The 21,053-nt window shown below is 47.8% G+C and overlaps 1 protein-coding gene across 1 annotated transcript in view; it reads right to left on the reverse strand.

Annotated features, from left to right (window-relative positions):
• Positions 1-304: 304 nt before the first annotated feature.
• Positions 305-21,053, reverse strand: part of LOC130120497 (disintegrin and metalloproteinase domain-containing protein 23) — a 31,879-nt gene continuing 11,130 nt past the window's right edge. The window contains exons 7-26 of the mRNA XM_056289059.1: positions 20,358-20,430; positions 19,076-19,143; positions 18,729-18,794; positions 17,172-17,240; positions 15,658-15,824; positions 14,446-14,530; positions 14,258-14,345; positions 13,813-13,864; positions 11,452-11,551; positions 11,289-11,360; positions 11,082-11,168; positions 10,436-10,516; positions 10,252-10,302; positions 10,073-10,136; positions 9,780-9,885; positions 8,993-9,112; positions 8,667-8,835; positions 5,318-5,429; positions 3,695-3,785; positions 305-571 (exon numbers count right to left, since the gene is read on the reverse strand). Coding sequence (XP_056145034.1) covers positions 526-571; positions 3,695-3,785; positions 5,318-5,429; positions 8,667-8,835; positions 8,993-9,112; positions 9,780-9,885; positions 10,073-10,136; positions 10,252-10,302; positions 10,436-10,516; positions 11,082-11,168; positions 11,289-11,360; positions 11,452-11,551; positions 13,813-13,864; positions 14,258-14,345; positions 14,446-14,530; positions 15,658-15,824; positions 17,172-17,240; positions 18,729-18,794; positions 19,076-19,143; positions 20,358-20,430 — 1,767 coding nt within the window. The 3' untranslated portion in view covers positions 305-525. The remainder of the gene's footprint in view (positions 572-3,694; positions 3,786-5,317; positions 5,430-8,666; positions 8,836-8,992; positions 9,113-9,779; positions 9,886-10,072; positions 10,137-10,251; positions 10,303-10,435; positions 10,517-11,081; positions 11,169-11,288; positions 11,361-11,451; positions 11,552-13,812; positions 13,865-14,257; positions 14,346-14,445; positions 14,531-15,657; positions 15,825-17,171; positions 17,241-18,728; positions 18,795-19,075; positions 19,144-20,357; positions 20,431-21,053) is intronic.

The raw sequence follows: 21,053 nt of genomic DNA on the forward strand, positions 1-21,053 counted from the left end.
TTGTTTTTTGTTGTTTTTGTTGTTTTTTTGTCTTTGTTTAAGTTAGTTCTTGCAGTATATTCGTAGCTTTCGTAGCCGTGCAGAGTCCCGCGGAGAGGGCTCTTCATGCCAGGGCCGGCGAGCAGCACTCGTTGTGCAGAGAGTATCATGCCAGGTGAGAGAGTGGTGTGGATTCCTCCTAAACGCCTGTGCACTGGCACTAAGGATGGAAGAGGAGCTATATCGCTCTAGAGATCAGGGCGGAGGGGGGGTGGGGTCTGCGAGGTGGGTGGTGGTGGTGGCGGTGGTGGTGGTGGAAGGGTTGAAGAGGCTGCGTTTCTATGCCACTACAATGGATTTTTCTTTTTGTTGTTAAAACGTCCACTATGTCTTTTTTTTTTGTTCAAGTAAATCTAATGCCAAGAGATCAGCAGCAGTTAAGTGCAGTCCAGCTGTCAAGTAGCCAACTAAAGGAAGCCTTGGAGGAGGAGGAGGAGGAGGAGGAGGAAGAGGAGTCCCTCTCTGGTCGCCGCGTCTCTCCCCGGGTTAGATGGCGGAGGCGTTGGGGTCGTACCGTCGCTTCTTCACATTTCTTTATGGGGGTGGTGGGGATGAAGAGAGGAAACAGGTGTCAGCGTTAGCCGTGTTGGCGTCTCCAACACATCTAGTTTAACCTGGGCAGGCAGCCACGCTCATCTCTTCGTTAACGGTTAGTCTCCTAAGCACTCGGCGCTGCTTCAGAGCAAAGCGGGCCGTCGAGAAAGGGATCATTTGCGTTAAATTTAGGAGTGGTAGACGAGGGGAAAACGCCCCGGGATTAAGCAAGCTGCCCCTGAGCGCTTGAGAGATCCTCTAGCAGGGTTAACGTAACGCCGTAGACGGTGAGATGAGGCGAGGCTGCCAGCCGGTCCTCGTCAGCCAGCACGCCGATGTCTACAAGCGCACAGTCCGGAGCCTTTTCATTCACGGGCCTTGATATTCAGACGCCATGACAGCTGAATATACACCGCGTTAGCAGCACATTTCTAATGAGACCAATTTTTTTTTTTTTTTTTGGTTACGTTTCTCATAATGCCCCTTTTCTACTGCGTGGTACCGGCTCAACTCTAGTCTACTGGCTTTTTTTTTTTTTTGGTTTTCCATTGGGTGAAAGTGAGGGATACTACCTGGTACCAGGTACTTTTTGTGGTACCACCTCCGTCGAGGTTCCAAGTGAGCTGAGCCCATACTAAAAAGGTGACCATGAAAATACCGCTATAAATAAATAAATCAAATAAAATATAAATATAAGTAAATGTGAATATATGTATATTTATTCAAATATAAATAAAATATTATAAAATAAATAAATAAAAATATTTAAATTTAAATAAAATTAAAAAATAGATCAAATTTATTTATAATTATTCGACTATAAATAAAACCCGACCACTGATTGGTCAGAGAGAAATTGGACAGCTCTCTTTATAACAGGAAATGCCAACGCGAGTCTTACGAAACTTGCATTATAGCTGAGAATATATGTATATTTATTAAAATATAAATAAAATATTATAAAATAAATAAATACAAATATTTATATTTAAATAAAATTTAAAAATAGATAAAATGTATTTATATTTGTTGTCAGTGAGTCTCTTAGTTACACTAATATTGTCCATGTGAAGCACACATCTAGAGTCGGTCTTGTTGATTTTTTGGAAAACGAAACACTCGGTCAGGGGGGGGGGCAGGGCGCAGGTAGACGAGGGAGGAAAAACTAGTCAACAGGCCCACAAACGACCAGCGGGGCCTCGCCGTGAGGGGGCGCTATCTGCAGTGGACAACCAAATCCCCAAAAAGTAAAGCGAGTAGAGTCAAATAGAGTCGAGGCGAGGCGGTACCGTGCGGTGGAAAAGGGGCATTAGTGAAAAGCTTTGGACGCCGTGCCAATATGCATTCACATCTACTGCCTCGTTTTTTCATCCGAGGGCTCCAATAACCCCTAACGTGTCTCCCCGGTGTTAGCAGAGGCCCGCGACACCGAGTGATCAAAGTAGACAATAGTGATTTTAGGGAATTTAGGGAAAATTATATCCTGCCCGTTGGTCAGGAATACGATGCCAACTGCTTTCAGCTGAGCTGCTTTTGTATCTGAACTTGAGCCACTGAACGCTCTCAGCTGCCCGTTTGCAGACGTTCGGCTCGCTGGCGTGTGCATGCGACATCTGTTTACAAGGGTAACTGCAGGAGACATCTTTCATTACCATTTGTTTGATGGAAAAGACATTAGTTCCACTGAAAACATAACCATCTGGGAGGAAAGAGTCAACATAAAATGTACTCTATAGAGGAGGGAAAGAGAAAACAACCACATGAACAACAACCACGGCAGTAGCAGCAACAAAAACTACCACTACGACAATAGGACAACAACAGAAACAACGACAAGGAGTTATGCATTAACCTCCCCGTACTGTGGCTTGTGGTGGGGCGTCTATCAGTCTGTCATGCACCTTTTCCAATAGTTGGCCAGTTGACGGTGGCACTATTGCTGTGCGTGGTTCATGCAGTGCAATGCGCCATGTCTGTACCAGGTCTGTGAAGCAGGCAGCAATGGCAGCCGGTGTGGGCGGGTCCGAGAGTCCTGCTCTGCTCTAGGGCGGAGCGTGGTCATCCAGGTGGGTGTGGCCAGCCACGGCACAAAGGCTGCGGCCAACAAAATGGTCCTGGCTTCTTTCTCGCTCTCTCACCACTCCACTTTAAACTCTCACCCTCAAACAAGTAGAGGACGGAGAAACACAAAATATATGATGGCAGCGATGAGAGCATGCTAACCCAGGACCAGGTCACTCCGGGTTGGGCTCAGCCTTTGTGCAATGAGCTGACCTCCTCCGAGTCAACATGCAGAAATCTTCTCTCTATTTTTTTTCCCCCCCAGTTACTGTCACGAGGCTTTGCTAACTGGCATGCTTCGGTGGCTGCACTATTGTACATTTCAAATACTCCTCAAGGCTATTTAGATTTAATGTTCAACACCCCTGTTGCTCAAGACAGCAGGCTAATGATTGGTCGATTGGAACTTAGTAGGTTATTCATCATAATCTGTTGTAGAAACCAGTACATTTCCTAGCTTATGTTGCAGAGAGAGACACATTTATGAGGCTTGTGTTTGGATTTCAAGGGCACGTTAGGCTTCTTTTTTTTTTTTTTTTTTAATGGCTTTGTTAAACGTTGCGCGGACCAGCTCGTACTATTGCTTCCCCTCTGTCGTAAGAAGATCTCTTTCAAAAGGTCCTGTACTGAGCATGCACGTCAAGCTTTGAGCTTTGCCCGTCCAATCAGTTTGAGGTTCTGCTACAGATACACCGATGATACCCGTGTTTCTCCCTCCCTCACCCCAAATGGTCCTCACACATACACACACATATATACATGTACCCTTACAGCATCTTCCTCTAGTCTATCCATCCTTCGGCAGACATTCAGCTTTAAAGGCCAGTCATAGTTTCACAAGTGCATGCTAAGCATTTCATAGTACTTGTGTGGGGCATGCTCGTGATGTGCATCTTAACACACGACTTGAGGCTAAGAGGGCTGACTCGGAGTATCATACACACTCGTTGCATTTCTAGTCTGGATCTATTTTCTCTGCAGCAGGAGCTCAAACTCTGGTGTCTAGAAGCAGCAGGGATGCTAGAGTCACGGCAAGAGAGACATGCAGCGTGTTGCTTACTTAAAGCCCCATCCAGTCCCCCCCAGCACTATGGCAGCCACAAGGATGGCTCCGGCGATGGAGCCTATTATTAGATTGGTGGCACTAGGACCTGTAAAAGGTTATGGGGGAAGAAACACATGAATTCCTATACTTACTGTATAAATAACATGTAACTCTGCACAATGACGATCTCACATGGAACAGAATACAAGTCATATGAATACCGTTACAGTCGAGCGATCAAGTCTACAGATACTTCGCATGCTTTCCAGGCCTCCCTAAGTGTGCGAGTCTACCCGCTAACGTGACTCCGATGCAATGGAACGACGGCGTGAAAAAAATCTCGTCGACCCATTGCCAGTTGAAGTGGTGGGTAGTTGTCATCACTGATTACGTTTTCTTAAGGATGTGCAGAAGGCTAGAATAACGGTGTCCGTCACCGTACGGGCTGGGTGAAACGGCTTTAACGGGAGATCTAGGCAGCCTGTGGTACAGGGCGGTGGAGGACGTCTTTGGGAGTCCCAGTCACCACACAGCCTTCCACAGACTTACAAGCCAGGTGGCTGTCTTGATACTTCTCTGGACTGTTTTCTATCTAAATGCCCCACATGCCCCAGAAAGGAGAGGATCACAGGAGCAATCACATGACGACTAAGAAGGAGAGGAAGAGCGGGTAAAAAGAAGAGGGGGGGGTTGTGTGTGAAGAAAGAGAATCATAATAATGGGGGGTGGGGGGGTGGCAGGAGGAGGGGAATCCACCGATCAATCACACAACACTGAAAACATCCAATCACATGACAATAGTATGGTCACCACCGACACACACAAGAAACACAAAGCCACCGGGACGCACACGCGGGCTCAGGCCGGCTCACGAGTCCGCCCGCACACTGAGGCACTAGTATGAGAGGAGGAGCTGTGAAAGGGTGAAAGATGCTTACTCTATTCCCCACCCTGTGCCTCCAAAAATCACCCCCAGGGCCAGAATAGTCCCTGCTACTGCCCCTATCAGTCTGTTAGTGGCCACGCTCACTGCACAGAGGGAAAAGGAGCATTATTAAAAGCAGGCTTCTGCTTCAGAGTCATGGACAGTTACACTGTTTCCTCTGTGACTGTTTACCCCCATGCCCACCCAAGCCACCCTCCGCTATACCCCAATCTACCCCGCCCCTACACCGCAAAGAACTTTTTTTAAGAGTCCTGCATTCCTCTACGCTGCAGGAAATGTTGGTGTTAAGGTGCTTATATTACCACTCATGACATGAATAGGTACAGTGTGCGGTACAGGGTACCGGCTGCCGAGCACTACTGTGTATCCCTGTTTATATGCTGTGATGAGGGGCAGTTATAAGACGGGTTGTACCTGAGGAAACCCCCCCCCCAGTTTCCCGTGGCTTATCTCTAGAGCCATATTTTTTCCCCGAATCGTCTTCCATGTACTCTTGAGCTAGTCTAATAAGCCGTACCGACTCAGGGTGTGTGACGGAGTCGCTGCGACATCGCTGGGCAATAAAACGACAGTGGCGTCGGAAGTGACCCTCAAAGTTAACGGAGCGACTGCATTTAAAGCGGTGGCGTTTTCATCAGCCTGTTTGTATGACAAGCGGACGCCAGAGGGGCGAGAGAGAGGTGGAAACCAACCCTTGGGTCCTTCGTCCTCACGGGCCTCGGGCTCCTTGGGCGGGTCAGGCATGCTACAGTCTGTTCCCGCCCAGGTGGTGTCACAGGTGCATGTGGCTTCATTGTTACACACCTGTTTGGATCAGATAAGAATAGGTGAGGTAAAGTGGGGCGAGTCAATAACGGTACTGGCACGCTAGCACTTTTTAAAGGAATGCTACAGCGTTGTTATAAAGGAAAAGTAACCACATGGTAAGAACACAGCTACAATGTAGACACTGATGGAAACTAAGGATTCATGTTAACGACTGAAAGTAACGAGCTCATAAACCGCTCAGTAAAGGCTGTGACGTCACTAGCCTCCCACATGCAGAGGAAGTCTTGGTGTAATGGGAGTGCTGTCCCATTACTCCGGTTTCCTGCGCTACATTCATTCATGCTTCCTGGCTTCCGTGTCTCTTTCTACCATCTTCTCTGTGGATGCTGATTTCAGCTTTTGCGCATTTTGTCTCTCCTGTATTTAACGTTTCTAGCCATTCAGCCTATGTGGCGGTATGCAGCAGAGACCATGGCCGCCCCCTAGTGGCAGTGGAACGGCTGTACAAAATTGCTCACAACTTTTTCATAAATGGTCAAACGTGCTTGAATTATTTCAGCCAGGGCTCTTAATATCACAAGTTACCAACCCAGCATGTATTAACTTGACATTTACTACCCCTCTGACCTAAACCCTATTTTTCTGTTATTGTTAGGAGTCAAACCCAGGGATGGGTTGCAGAATCTTTAGACTGATTCTGTATTGAGCATGAGCTGAAATGTAATCCTTCTCCAAATAACGTCCACTAAAAGAGCTTTTTTTTTGGCACTAACAGGCTCAGAATGTCATGAGAAGAGTCCAAAGAGCCTCAGCCACGATATCAATCATATATATCCATACATCGATTATCCAAACCGCTTATCCTGCTCTCAGGGTCACGGGAATGCTGGCGCCTATCCCAGAAGTCATTGGGCGGCAGGTGGGGAGACACCCTGGAAAGGCTGCCAGGCCATCACACACCAACACACACATTCACACCTAGGGACAATGTAGTACGGCCGAGTCACCTGACGAGAACATGCAAACTCCACACAGAGGACGACCCGGGACGACCCCCAAGATTGGACTACCCCGGGGCTCGAACCGTGAACCTTCTTGCTGTAAGGCGACCGTGCTAACCACTGCGCCACCAATATATATATATATGTTGTTTTCACACACATATTTACCAATGAATTTTCAAAACTTTTCCAGAAATTTTCCATGATATTTTACCCCATTTTCATGTCTTTATTTCAGCAGTTTAAAACTGGTAGGCCTATAGGGCAATCAAAGGGTGCAACAATGAGGCTCTTACTCCAGTGTGCTGTCCCCTAAGACAGGCATTGTAGCAAAAGTGTAGCATGGAGCATTGTCGGAGAGCCTTTTTCAGGCTTTTGTCGAACATCATTGCATAACCAGCCTGCCCGGACACCTCTGACAACAAGCGATTTGAAGTAGGGAGCAATTCCAACATGTGGAGAGGTACGCACACTTAGCTTCCCCATGACTAAATTTGGCTGCTGTTGGGGGAAAATAGCTCTGAAAAGCTCGCCTGTGTTACCACACGAGCTGTACGACTTTATGGTGAGTCCACCGCCTTCAGCGCCCACATCACTTCAGCCGATAGCAAATCTGCGCCATGCCATTGTTCCAACGGCCCATTATTCCGAACCCACAATAGTTCGAAAAATGTCCCATTGGACCGAAAGCCCATTTGTCTGACAGCCCGTTATCCCTAAAACGAATGCCCACTGCTTCGGAAATGCACATCCTCCCTGCGGTTGTTAGTCTGGTGACTGCCGCTCCTGTCCATGGTGCTGCCGGTGGTGGTTTTGCCCTTAATAGGCCATCTGTCAGGCCTTACACCAAACAACAATTCAAGCAATTTTACTGTTGCAGACAAATTTCCAATATCGGAATAATGGTGTCAGGCCCTGAATCCCCCGGAGGAGAGAGGAGGAAGGAATGTCCTGTTACTTTGGTACCGGGACCTGTCATAGGGTAAATCATACAGAAAGCTCTCGGAAAGCTTCTATCTCATTCCATATATCGATGCAGTTTGCGTTGTCTTGTAATCTTATCTAACTGGCGATGGCCAGATATTTAACCAACCTATTATACAACTATAGGGAAGATGTTTGGTTTAAGTTGACCAATCAAATAAGCGTTGTTTTTTTGTTTTGTTTTTGTCTAAGGAAAAGGGAATAGGGCCTCATGGTGGCGCAGTGGTTAGCGAAGTTGCCTCACAGCAAGAGAGTTCTGGGTTCGAGCCCCGGGGTAGTCCAGCCATGGGGGTCGTCCCGGGTCGTCCTCCATGTGGAGTTTGCGTGTTCTCCCCGTGTCTGTGTGGGTTTCCTCCGGGTGCTCCGGTTTCCTCCCACAGTCTAAAGACATGTAGGTCAGGTGACTCGGCCGTACTAAATTGTCCCTATAGGTGTGTGTGTGTGTGTGTGTGTGTGTGTGTGTGTGTGTGTGTGTGTGTAGGCCCTGTGTGATGGCCTGGCGGCCTGTCCAGGGTGTCTCCCCACCTGCCGCCCAATGATTGCTGGGATAGGCTCCAGCATCCCACGACCCTACTCAGGATAAGCGGCTCGGATAATGGATGGATGGATAAACATATCTTTAAAAATAGCCAAAATCGGTGTATATTCAAAACATTCTGTTAATTCCAAATGATTTCCAGGCCTGGAAAACTTTTTCTAATTTCATAACTTGTATCTCTAGCTATAATCTACATATAGACATCAGTCCATTTCTAATATAAATCCATTTCCAACCCAGAGCGGCAGTCTCCCCCTGTAATCCTGTGAGGAGTGAGGTTTTGTAGGGAGACAACGGTGGAAGTGTGAGAAAGTTGGGGCGAAACGCAAAAAAAAAGTCTTTCGCTACGTCGATCCCTGTGCTGACTGGCTGATCTGGGACTGTCTTTTCATAGTGGAAGGTGTGTTTAGACACTTCTCAAAACATCCTGACTGTTGTAAAGCTCTTACGGGGGGGGGGGTGTTATTTAGTGAGAGTATTTGCCCCATAGGATTTAATTGCAGCTCGGTGTGCAGCGGTCGGCTGACCCCAGCTTGCTCCGTACTGGGTCTTGTTAAAAGATTCTGCTAGCCATCGCTCGGTTTGACTCCTAACAATAGGAGAATAGGGCCATGGTTAAAAAATACCGGACTTTTTCTTTAATTTTTCCCCCCCTTTAGCAACGCAGATGGACAACATTCCTAGGAGCTGGCAACGAGACGTTCCTTGGTTCACACAGCTCCCTGCATGTCTCCGTTTACCGGGACTCACCCCATGGGCAGAGCACACCTGTCCATTGGGTCCGCTGGGGCAGATGCTCATGTTGAGCGACTGGATGGGCAGACACTTGTGGTCAAGGCACATCATCGATGGCCCGCAGGGAGTCCCATCCTCCACATAGCCTAAGTCAGTCTCATCGTCCAAGAGGACATGGCCACCGCTGTGGGAAAACGAAAGGATGGGGGGGGGGGCGGATAGAGTGGAGTCAGACATTAGGAAAGAGGGAGCAAAAACAAGGAGAGTATGAAGGGGAACTGAGAGAAGAGATGTAGGCAGTCAGAAAGTTTGACAAGAAGAGAGAAGAGAGTAAGGTTTACCTGCAGTCTATCACCCTGTTCTGATGGTTGAAAGAGGTGTGGGTGGCCTCGCCCTTCATTATCCCGATGCGTGGGTTTCGCCCGATGTTGGCACACAACAGGTACCCACAGAACACATCGCTGCAAAGGATGTGCAGAAAAATCAGAATCAACTTTATTGGCCAAGTGTGCCAATGCACACAAGGACCCCCCCCCCCCCGCTTTTTCTCCCCAATTGTACCCGGTCAATTACCCCACTCTTCCGAGCCGTCCCGGTCGTTGCTTCACCCCCTCTGCTGATCCGGGGAGGGCTGCAGACTACCACATGCCTCCACCCATACATGTGGAGTAACCAGCCGCTTCTTTTCACCTGACAGTGAGGAGTTTCACCAGGGGGACGTAGCGCATGGGAGGATCACGCCGGTCCCCCCCAGTTCCACCTGTGCCCCGACAGACCAGAGGAGGCGCTAGTGCGGCGACCAGGACACATACCCACATCCGGCTTCCTATTCGCAGACACGGCCAATGGTGTCTGTAGGGACGCCCGACCAAGCCGGAGGTAACACGGGGATTGGAACCGGGATCCCCGTGTTGGTAGGCGACGGAATAGACCGCCACGCTACCCGGACGCCCCTTCTCTCTCCTCCTTTAACCGAACTGTATCACAGTGGATAACACCAAGTTGAACAGACAAGCTGCAGAGGACGCTTTTGACGGAGACGACAATTCATGGAGCAGGACGAATGATATTTGCTACCCGGTGCAAGAAAAATGCCCCTCTGACCTTTGCTGTTGTATCCGAACTCACTGTTTGCTACACTGGACCCATTTCTCGCCATCCTTTCCACAGTTGCCCTTCTCCGTCCCCTCTGTGTTTAACTTCTCGTAGCAGAGCTTCTCCGAGCCGCCTGCTTCTGCGAAGAGAAAGACAACAGAAGAGGAGGGATGAGTGTGTGCCTTAAAAGCTAACTGCACTGCACCAGCTCCACCAGTCTGTTTCAATGTCTCTCTCTCTCTCTCTCTCTCTCTCTCTCTCTCCATGTTAGCGTCTCGTTGCGCTGAACTGACGCTAGACTTGAACGTTTGGCATGCTGAACCTACTTGGCCCCCAGATGTATTTGCACTGGTTTTCTCTGGTCTTGCACTCTCCGTTGTAGCAGCGTCCCTGCGGAAAGAGAAGGGTTCTCATTTTCCCTCTTCCTGCCAAACCCCTGATCCGCTGCAAAGCTGCTGCAGCTGGATCAGTAGAATAGTTGTGCCAAAGAAGTCCAGTTGTTTACCTGGTTTAGATGGCAGGGGTAGCCATCTTGTTTGTGGAGGTTGGGAGGGCACTGCAAGTGATGAATGATTGAGAAAGTTTTGTTCTTTACTAAGTCATACCTATTTGAATTGACCGACATAAGGGTATATGAGTGGTATAGATTAGAAGTTAGAGATGAAACATTGAACGCTGCTAGAGATCACCTGTCCAGAGTCTCCAGAGCAGGTCTCTGAGATGTCACAGTCATTTACAGCGTAGCGGCAGCTGTACCCCCGTGGATAAAACTGGCAAGAAAAAGAGAGAACAAAAACATGTAAATAAAGCGTGGGAGTAGATTTATTTCCTATGAGGGCAATAATTCACCCCCCTTTTCTCCCCAATTGTACCCTATTTTCAGAGCCGTCCAGGTCGCTGCTCCACCTCCTCTGCCAATCAGGGGAGGGCTGCAGACTACCACATGCCTCCTCCAATACATGTGGAGTCGCCAGCCGCTTCTTTTCACCTGACTGAGGAGTTTCACCAGGGGGACGTAGCGTGTGGGAGGATCACGCTATTCCCCCCCCCCAGTTCCCCCTTAACAGGCGCCCTGACTGACCAGAGGAGGCGCTAGTGCAGCGACCAGGACACATACCCACATCCGGCTTCCCACCCGCAGACACGGCCAATTGCGTCTGTAGGGACGCCCGACCAAGCCAGAGGCAACATGGGGATTCGAACCGGGATCCCCGTGTTGGTAGGCAACAGAGTAGACCGCTACGCTACCCCGATGCCCCTGAGGGCAATAATTTTTGCAGGTGTCTCTCTTTTTTTTTTCTTCTCTTCTGGTGAGAATAACTAACAAGCTCATACCAGACAGGTATTATTGCAACATGGGCCGTCACTGCAGTGTGCACCATTGGCCAGGGAGCACTTCTTACAGCATTCCTTATAGCACTCCTGAAAACAAATTAAGAGTGAAAATAAAGAACAGACAAAAGTGGAAATCAGACAGTACAACCCTATTTACGTCTCCCCCCCCCCCCCCCCAAATGACTTATTAAATAGTCAGAAACTCACCGCTCTCGCACCGCAGTCGCACTCCTCTCCCACCTCCACATACCCATTCCCACACTCTGTTGCCTCAAACAGCTGAAAGAGAAAGAAGCAGCGGCGGTCAGAGGGTTTCTGATTACCACGCCTACGACATGCTCGATGTGGTGAAGCGCCGCGAGCGTCACACCTTGTTTGGCCTTTTGAACAGACACGACCCTCCGCCTTTCAAGAGGAACTCCTTGTAGTCGGAGATGCTGCACTTGGAGAACTTCCGAGGGTGTTGCACTCTGGGAGGGGAGGGGGCAATGTGCACCGATCATTAGTTGCACTTTTACAACCTACTACTACTACTTTCGGCTGGTCTCGTTAGGGGTCGCCACAGTGGATCACCCGTCTCCATCTCTTCCTGTCCTCTGCATCTTCCTCTGTCACACCAGCCACCTGCGTGTCCTCCCTCACCACATCTATAAACCTCCTCTTTGGCCTTCCTCTTCTCCTCTTCCCTGGCTGCTCCATATTCAGCATCCTTCTCCCAATATACCCAGCATCTCTCCTCCGCACATGTCCAAGCCATCTCAATCTTGCCTATCTTGCTTTGTCTCCAAACCGTCCAACCTGAGCTGTCCCGTTAATATACTCGTTCCTAATCCTGTCCTTCTTCATCACTCCCAATGAAAATCTTAGCATCTTCAACTCTGCCACCTCCAGCTCCACCTCCTGTCTTTTCATCAGTGCCACCGTCTCCAAACCATACAACATAGCTGGTCTCACAACCATCTTGTAAACCTTCCCTTTAACTCTTGCTGGTACCCTTCTGTCACACATCACTCCTGACACTCTTCTCCGCCCACTCCACCTTGCCTGTACTCTCTTCTACACCTCTCTTCTGCACTCCCCATTACTTTGGACAGTTGACCCCAAGTATTTAAACTCATATGCCTTCGTCACCTCTACTTCTTGCATCCTCACCATTCCGCTGTCCTCCCTCTCATTCACGCATATGTATTCCGTCTCGCTCCTGCTGACTTTCATTCCTCTTCTCTCCAGTGCATACCTCCACCTCTCCAGGCTCTCCTCCACCTCTCCAGGCTCTCCTCCACCTGCGCCCTACTCTCACTACAGATCACAATGTCAGTTACACTTTTACACTGTTCACTTTAAAAAAAAAGAACGTCCCTGCAGCAGTCTCTGGAGGTCTGTGTTGTCTATTCCTTCTTATTAAGCTGCTAGCATTTTTTAATGTTTTATGTTTGTCACCTGCAACCATTTTGTGTGCGATTTATTACCGACAATGTTTAATGCACGCATATACTATGGTTTTATTAGAATACTGCAGATATGGGATTACAGAGATGACCACAGGCATCAAATGAATGATTTACAATTACGTGAAGTTACAGCCAACGTATTAGAATGGAATTAGAGGGTGGAGTGGATGGAGAAGAGTGTCAGGAGGGATTTGCGACAGAAGAGTACCAACAAGAGTTAAAGGGAAGGTTTAAAAGATGACAGTGAGACCAGCTATGTTATATGGTTTGGAGACGGTGGCACTGATGAAAAGACAGGAGGTGGAGCTGGAGGTGGCAGAGTTGAAGATGCTGAGATTTTCATTGGGAGTGATGAAGAAGGACAGGATTAGGAACGAGTATATTAGAGGGACAGCTCAGGTTGGACGGTTTGGAGACAAAGCAAGAGAGGCTAGTTTGAGATGGCTTGGACATGTGTGGAGGAGAGATGCTGGGTATATTGAGAGAAGGATGCTGAATATGGAGCTGCCAGAGAAGAAGAGAAGAGGAAGGCCAAAGAGGAGGTTTATGGATGTGGTGAGAGAGGACATGCAGGTGGCTGGTGTGACAGAGGAAGATGCAGAGGACAGGAAGAGATGGAAACCGATGATCCGCTGTGGCGCCCCCTAACGGGAGCAGCTGAAAGTAGTAGTAGTAGTAGTAGTAATGTTTAATGCATGCATATACTGTGGTTTCATTAGAATACTGCAGATATGGGATTACAGAGATGATCACAGGCGTCAAATGAGTGATTTACAATCATGTAAAGTTGCAGCCAAAGTATCAGAATACAGTCAAAGGATGTGTGGATTGGTGGAATACTAGTCACAATATTAGGGGAGTGGTAACCTTTGCCAAAAAAAAAACCTTGGATTTTTTTTTTTTACAGCTAACTATATGCATCCGGGCTCCATTGTGGAGAGTCAGCATTGAATAAATTACAATAAATTTACACAAGCGCAAATGGGAGCTGTACACTTAATCACAGCATGCATTAGCGAATGAAAACAGGAACATTTGCAAAACAATAATTCTGCTCTGCATGTGAACGTCTTAATGGAATTATTCCCGTAAACGAGCTAATAGCAGTCATTTCATAATCGTGCAAATGCACACACAGCCGTTGACCTTGCAATGAATGCATCTCTGTGATGTGATTCCTACACTCCCCCTCCCGTTCCTTCTGTGTGTTTGTGTTTGTGTGTGTGTGTGTGTGTGTGTGTGTGTGTGTGTGTGTGTGTCAGGGAGATGTCAGACATTACCCAGTGTCCTCCATTATGCAACCAAACCAAGAATCCGCGCAACCGCACTCCTCTGCAGACGAGCATGTGAGAGAGAGAGAGAAGTAAAGAGAGAGAGGGTGAGAGAATGAGAGAGAGGAGTAGAGAGGGGGTGAGAGAGAGAAGTAGAGAGAGAGAGTGAAGGGGGTGAGAGAGAGAGTAGAGGGACAGAAAGAGAAAATAAAGAAAGCATATAAAAGAATAGAGAGGTGCTGTAATGCTTTGGTCAATTCTATGTGGTTTAATTTCTCAGCACAATAATCCATCCATCTCTCAACGCTTCAAGTGAATCTGAGTCATAAACTCTCGTTTAAATCCCCCCCCACCCCACCTCTCACCCCCCACTCCCCCACCACCGCTACCCCCAAAATCAAATACAGCCATGAGGCAGAGACTGTTTTTGTTGTGTGTGTGTGTGTGTGTGTACTTCTCCTGGACGCCGGGTCCCACTGGATGCCCAGGTTCTGCGCCAGGCTCTGGGACAGAGACACCGCCATGGACCAGGTGGTGCCGTACTGTTGGAACAGCGGAGGTCACACATTCAATTAGCTGCGATCACACCTCGGGACACACTAAACTGCGCGACACTTAGACGTTAGGCGGGAAAAATCTGACCTCGTTGACCCCGACCCCCCGGCTCACGGAGCACATCCCCCCGAAGTACGCGGCGCTGCTCTTGCGGTAGTGGAAGGTCACATTGCTACACAACATTAGGCGAGGGGGGGGGAGAAGTATATGTTGTAAAAAGCAACACAAACAATTATATCAGTAAACGTGCTAGCTGGAACCTAATAGATCTCCTAATGTATAGGAGATTTACATCTAATATATACAAATTATGTCATTTCTGAAGACATACTAACACAATGACTACAAATAGGCAGCTATAACATGCTTTCTTTATCTCCCCAATTGTGCTTGGCCAATTACCCCACTCTTCCCAGATAGCAAAATTGCTGTGGCCCGGACCCGTCCCACACCCGACACTTTCATCCGGCCCACATACCATGTGGAATGATGGCACTTGGGCGGTCCGCTCCTGTTTGAAAGATCTGGGCCAGAACCGAGCCATAGCAAGGCCGCATGTGCCACATATTTGCCAAAGGCGGCCCATATTTGTTTTGTGATATTTGGGCCATATTCGCCATTTACCACACGGGCCACTTCGGGGTCACATCCAGATCACATGTTGCCGAGAGCGCCGGATCTTTGCCAAAAAAGGCCCACATTTGATTTGGCATATTTGGGCCATATTTGCTATTATACATGTGGGCCACTTCAGGCTCGCATCCATTTTGTCAGGGCCAGAAGAAGGCCGTCAGTGCCGCATCATTGCCTTAAGTGGCCCTCAGCCGGATGCTATCTGGGTTCCGAGCCACCCCGGTCGCTGCTCCACCCCCTCTGCTGATCCGGGGAGGGCTGCAGACTACCACGTCTCCTCCGATATATGTGGAAATACTAGTATTTCTGATACTGTCAGGTGAAAAGAAGCCAGCCGCTTCTTTTCACCTGACAGTGAGGAATTTCACCAGGAGGATGTAGCACGTGGGAGGATCACGCTGTTCCCCCCCCCCCGATCGACCAGAGTAGGCGCTAGTGCAGCGACCAGGACACATATCCACATCCGGCTTCCCACCCACAGACACGGCCGGTGTCTGTAGGGACGCCCGAACAAGCCAGGGGTAACACGGGGATTCGAACTGGCGATCCCCGTGTTAGTAGGCAACAGAATAGACCGCCACGCTACCCGGAGCCCCTATAACATGATTTCCACTTGCTGCACACCTTTGTGATTTGGCTACGAACAGGCCAAGGCCGTGCACTTACGAGAAGAGGTGCACGGTGTCTGCGTGTTGCTTGATGCTCTGCTGTCGGTACTTGGAGAAATCTCGCAGCATCTCCAGCGGCTTCACACTGATGGGGATCTGATCCTTGTCTGTCCAGATCTCCACAGCAACAAGCACCACACGCGTGTGCAGATGCTCTTTGAAGATCTGTCATTGACGCATGTAGTGAAGGGGGGGGGGGCAGGGGATAAAGAAGGAGAAAGAGAGAGCGAGAGCAAGCAAGCAAGAGAGAGCGAGAGAGAGAGAGAGAGAGCAAGCCAGCGAGAGAGAGGGACAGAGAGAGAGAGAGAGAGAGAGAGCAAGCCAGCGAGAGAGAGAGACAGAGAGAGAGAGAGCGAGAGACAGACAGCAAGCAAGCGCGAGAGACAGAGAGCAAGCAAGTGAGTAAGAGAGAGAGAGCGAGAGAGAGAGAGAGAGAGAGAGAGAGAGAGAGAGAGCAAGCAAGTGAGTAAGACAGAGAGCGAGAGAGAGACAGAGAGAGAGAGAGAGAGAGAGCAAGCAAGTGAGTAAGAGAGAGAGAGAGACAGAGAGCAAGCGAGTGAGAGAGAGAGAGAGAGAGAGAGCAAGCGAGTGAGTGAGTGAGAGAGAGAGAGAGAGAGAGAGAGAGAGAGCAAGCGAGTGAGTGAGTGAGTGAGAGAGAGAGAGAGAGAGAGAGCAAGCAAGTGAGTGAGAGAGAGAGAGACAGAGAGAGAGACAGAGAGCAAGCGAGTGAGAGAGAGAGAGAGAGAGAGAGAGCAAGCAAGTGCGTGAGAGAGTGAGAGAGTGAGAGAGAGAGAGCAAGCAAGTGAGTGAGAGAGACAGAGAGCAAGCAAGTGAGAGAGAGAGAGAGAGAGAGAGAGAGAGAGAGAGAGAGAGCAAGCCAGCGAGAGAGCAAGAGACAGAGAGAGAGAGAGAGAGAGACAGAGAGAGAGACAGAGAGAGAGAGATAGAAACAAAAGCACAGCACAGGAGAACAACACTGGGTGTGAATTAAAGTCTGTACTTGTGAGGAGGACAGACAGGAGGGTGCAGCACACTGGGAGCAGGGGGAAACAGAGGGAACGTTATTGCACGTGACCACAAACACAAAGCAAACACCAGCACAGCATCGACTCCGAGACAGAATCACAGACAGCACAGACGGGGCCAACTCGGGGTCCAAAAGACGAATTCTCCAGGAAAAAATTTTTTTTTTAAAAATCGGACTCCTTAACTTTCTTTTTTTTCATGTAATTGAGTTCAGTTGCTATAGGAATATGCTCAGTTGTTCCACTCATTCACTGTAATTATGTTTTTTTTTATTTTTTTTTTATTCCACAGTCGTTCGTCACCTCAATGTTTTGACGCAGAAAGTAGCCCACCCTTCTTACCGTGGCTCTGGACATTTTATTCTGCACTGAAGGGACGCTTAAGAGCGCTGCATGATAAAAGACTTTAGTTTTTCAGTGTGTAAATTCTAAGAGGCCTACAAACAAGATGTCTGTCTCTGAAACGGGGGATGAAGCGGTTACTCACAGCATCCACGAGGTTGACCACTGACTTTGCGAAATTCTTCGTGTACTGCTTGGTCTTGTATCGTTTGTACTGCAAAAAGACAAGAAGTCAAATGTACTATGACCAACTTTTTCAGTTTTCAATCTTTTTTCTTTGTATTGCAAAATCAATTTTCCCCCCTCTTTTCCTCCCCCAATTGTATCCAGCCAATTACCCCACTCTTCCGAGCCGTCCTGGTCGCTGCTCCACCCCCTGTCTTCTGATCCGGGGAGGGCTGCAGACTACCACATGCCTCGCCAGGGGGACGTAGCGCATGGGAGGATCACGCTATTCCCCCCCAGTTCCCCCTCCCCTGAACAGGCGCCCTGACCGACCAGAGGAGGCGCTAGTGCAGTGACCAGGACACATACCCACATCTGGCTTCCCACCCACATACACGGCCAATTGCGTCTGTAGGGACGCCCGACCAAGCCGAAGGTAACAGAGGGATTCGAACCGGCAAATCCCCGTGTTGGTAGGCAACGGAATAGTCCGCTACGCTGCCCGGACGCCCCTTAAAATGTCAATTTTTGACATCAGAAATTATGTTACGACTCATTCTAATTCAGTCTTAACGAGTTAAAATTCCCTTTTTGGGCAACCAAATTCTCTTTAATTAAAACGCCAGCAGCTGATATCATAAAATCAATCTTATCTAGTTAAAATTCCAATTGTTCGATATCAGAAAATTCAAATCGTGACATCAAAAACTAAACTCAAACTAGCGATGCCTTGACGCATGCTCAATAATCCAGTTAAGAATATCAAAGAAGGCTGAATCAGTTCATCTGGATATAATGTTATACGTTGATCCAGATCAAAGAAGGTTGACTCAGAACTGGATACAATGTTTACATTGATCCAGATCAAAGAAGGCTGAATCAGTTCATCTAGATACAATGTTCACATGGATCCAGATCAAAGGTTGAATCAGTTCATCTGGATACAATGTTTACGTTGATCCAGATCAAAGAAGGTTGAATCAGAACTGGATACAATGTTTACATTGATCCAGATCAAAGAAGGCTGAATCAGTTCATCTAGATACAATGTTCACATGGATCCAGATCAAAGGTTGAATCAGTTCATCTAGATACAATGTTCACGTGGATCCAGATCAAAGGTTGAATCAGTTCATCTGGATACAATGTTTACGTTGATCCAGATCAAAGAAGGTTGAATCAGTTCATCTGGATGTACCCAGATGAACTGATTCAACCTTGTTTGGTCAAACTAGCAATAATTACAGCTTTACCCCCATTAATTTTCAATGACAGCTGGAATTTTAACTAGGTAAAATACCAGCTGTAGGTATCAGGAATTCAGTTTCTGATCTGCACACACACTGCAGAGATCTGAGGCTGGTGTACTGAGTCGCCTTGTGCCCTCTTGTGGACGAAAGAGTTTTGTAAAAAGAAAGATCAACTCAAATATTACTGCAAAATGACGGGATGGCACAGCAACAGGGAAAAGATTAACACGAGGCAATGACGCCGCAGTAATTTCCTGTTGTTGTTGCTCACACTAACTTACACTTACCATGCTGTGGTCACTGACAATCATAATTTCCAAATACTTCATCTCCTCGAATATATTGCGAGGCATCTGCAAAACAAAGCCAGTGACAACCAATGATGAGGGGGGTCTGTGACTCATTGAGAGGTTTAGAATCTCTCTGATTAGTCAGTAGGCACAACTGAATGTGGCAACATGTGCGAGATTGATTGATCGACCGATTGATTGATTGATTTATTGATTTGTAGTGTGTACCTTGTGGACAGGGGACATTTTAAAACCTGAACCGTGTGGTAGAAGAGCCTCACATCATGATGCGGCCCATAAATGGGCCCGCTTTATTTAAGGGTGTGGTGAGGTCAGAGACTTACAGCTCGCTTTTTCCGACTCTTCAGCCAGGACAAGTCGTCTAGTTCTGCAAACAGCGTTTCCTCCTCTGCTGTGGGAAGGCACAGCAGGACAGAAAATCTCAGCACCACTTCAATAGAAACACTTACAGGATATGGTGGTGTGGACATTGTGGGGAGTTTCAACCCGATGGGACTTGCTGTCCTGGTGATATGAGCTACGATTTCCTCCTTTTTCACTTGCAGTACTGCTGTACACACTAGAGACGTGAAGCTTTACGCAGTAATAGTAGGATTTATTCAACACGAAACAGATCGCCATCATGGCGCTTAATGATGACAAGGACTTTCAAGGCCATTTTTTTGTTTGATGCTTCAAATTTTGTGCAGTTTGCAACCAGAGATGGTCAGGTAGCTCGAGTTCCTGAAGAACCACTTTTGTCGCCCGTTGTCTTATAAATAAATTGGGCCCCTATGTCAACTACTAGATCTCCCTCCTGGTGTCTAAATCAAAACAAAAACCGTTTAAATTAGTTGACTCCCCACCTTTTCCTTTTTAAAAATACAAAAAAAAAAACCCAACAACAATATCTGAGTGAGAAAAGGCCTTTTTTTTCAGTTGTTGCAATAAAAACAAACATTTGAGAAAGTGAAATACAGAACACTGGGATGTCTGTGAATGTTCTCATTCATCCCGGTCGTGGTTATCCAAAGGAGTTGAATCAAGTGCAACTGGACTTGGTATATATCCGTGAAGACGTTTCGCCTCTCATCGTCAGTTCGTGCCTTTCTGACACAGCTTGGTCTAGTCAGAAAGGCACGAACTGAGGAAGCCTCTTGGACGAGAGGCGAAACGTCTTCACGGATATATAACCAAGTCCAGTTGCACTTGATTCAACTCCTTTGGACAACACTAGGATGCTAATCACCGCATTTAAAACCGCCTATCAGAATGAATGCACAACTTCCGTGTAAAGACTGCATTAAGAAAACTGCTCATTTCGCATAAATCCAACCAAGGTTGGTTGCACATGGGATAAATTATACAGATAAATCTTGCACAACCTCCACAGAAGGATGTCCTTATAACTATGAAACGTGTAAATGTCCATAAAACCCTGTTTTTTAACAGTACCACGCAGTCCTTGATCTTTGGCAGTTTAGAGGTCTGTCTCCAGAGCCCATGAATCACCGCTCATGACTAGTATATCTGTGCTTGGCCCTGAGTTTTGGAGATGTGTCAGATGTCGGGAACTAACAGCGGAAGTTGTGCAATGTAGTACAATAAGGGCGAAGCCTCCCTTACCCTGCTCCTCCGGCTCGTACTTCCACTGAGGGCTGGGTGTTCTGCGAAGCGTGTGCGGCCTTGCAGCTGTATCCTGTACGGGGGAGAGACCATCGAGCGTCGAAACGAGAGCGATGACAGAGGCGGGATGTGAGGGGTCGTGCCGCGGAAGGAAACCATGTGATAATGGGGCCAGCCAAGAGTGTCAGGGGGCCCATTAAAAAAAAAAAAAAAGTTCCTCGTGGTAAAAGCCTAGTTAGTAAAGCTATAAAACGCAAAATGTTGACGCATCATTTCGACACGGGACCAAAACGGTGCTTAATTAGCAAAATATAAAACAAGACGTAATCAAAGTCAAGTGCAGCTGCCGCCATGAATTCTCTATGGTGCAAATATGAAGGATAACAAATAGTAATTAAAAACAAGTCAATCAAGAATCCCTGCAAGAGCGAGAGCATAAACGAGTCGCTCGCCACATCAGTGATCATTGATTAATATGATGATTGCGCAGACATGGAAAGTCTCACAGAAGGTTGTCTCGAAGAAGTTGAGCTTTCACCGGGCCGTCCGTGCGTATTACTCCACATCTGGCATCAACTCGTAATCGCTCTCTTGTTAAGCAGTTTCCACTTTGAATATTTTAGCACCGCCACCACCGTGCACCAAGCAATGCATCACATTTTAGTACAGCCGCAGACCCGTGCTCATTTACTTGGG

This window comes from Lampris incognitus, chromosome 11, assembly GCF_029633865.1.
Source record: "Lampris incognitus isolate fLamInc1 chromosome 11, fLamInc1.hap2, whole genome shotgun sequence".
In the NCBI taxonomy this organism is placed as follows: Eukaryota; Metazoa; Chordata; class Actinopteri; order Lampriformes; family Lampridae; genus Lampris; species Lampris incognitus.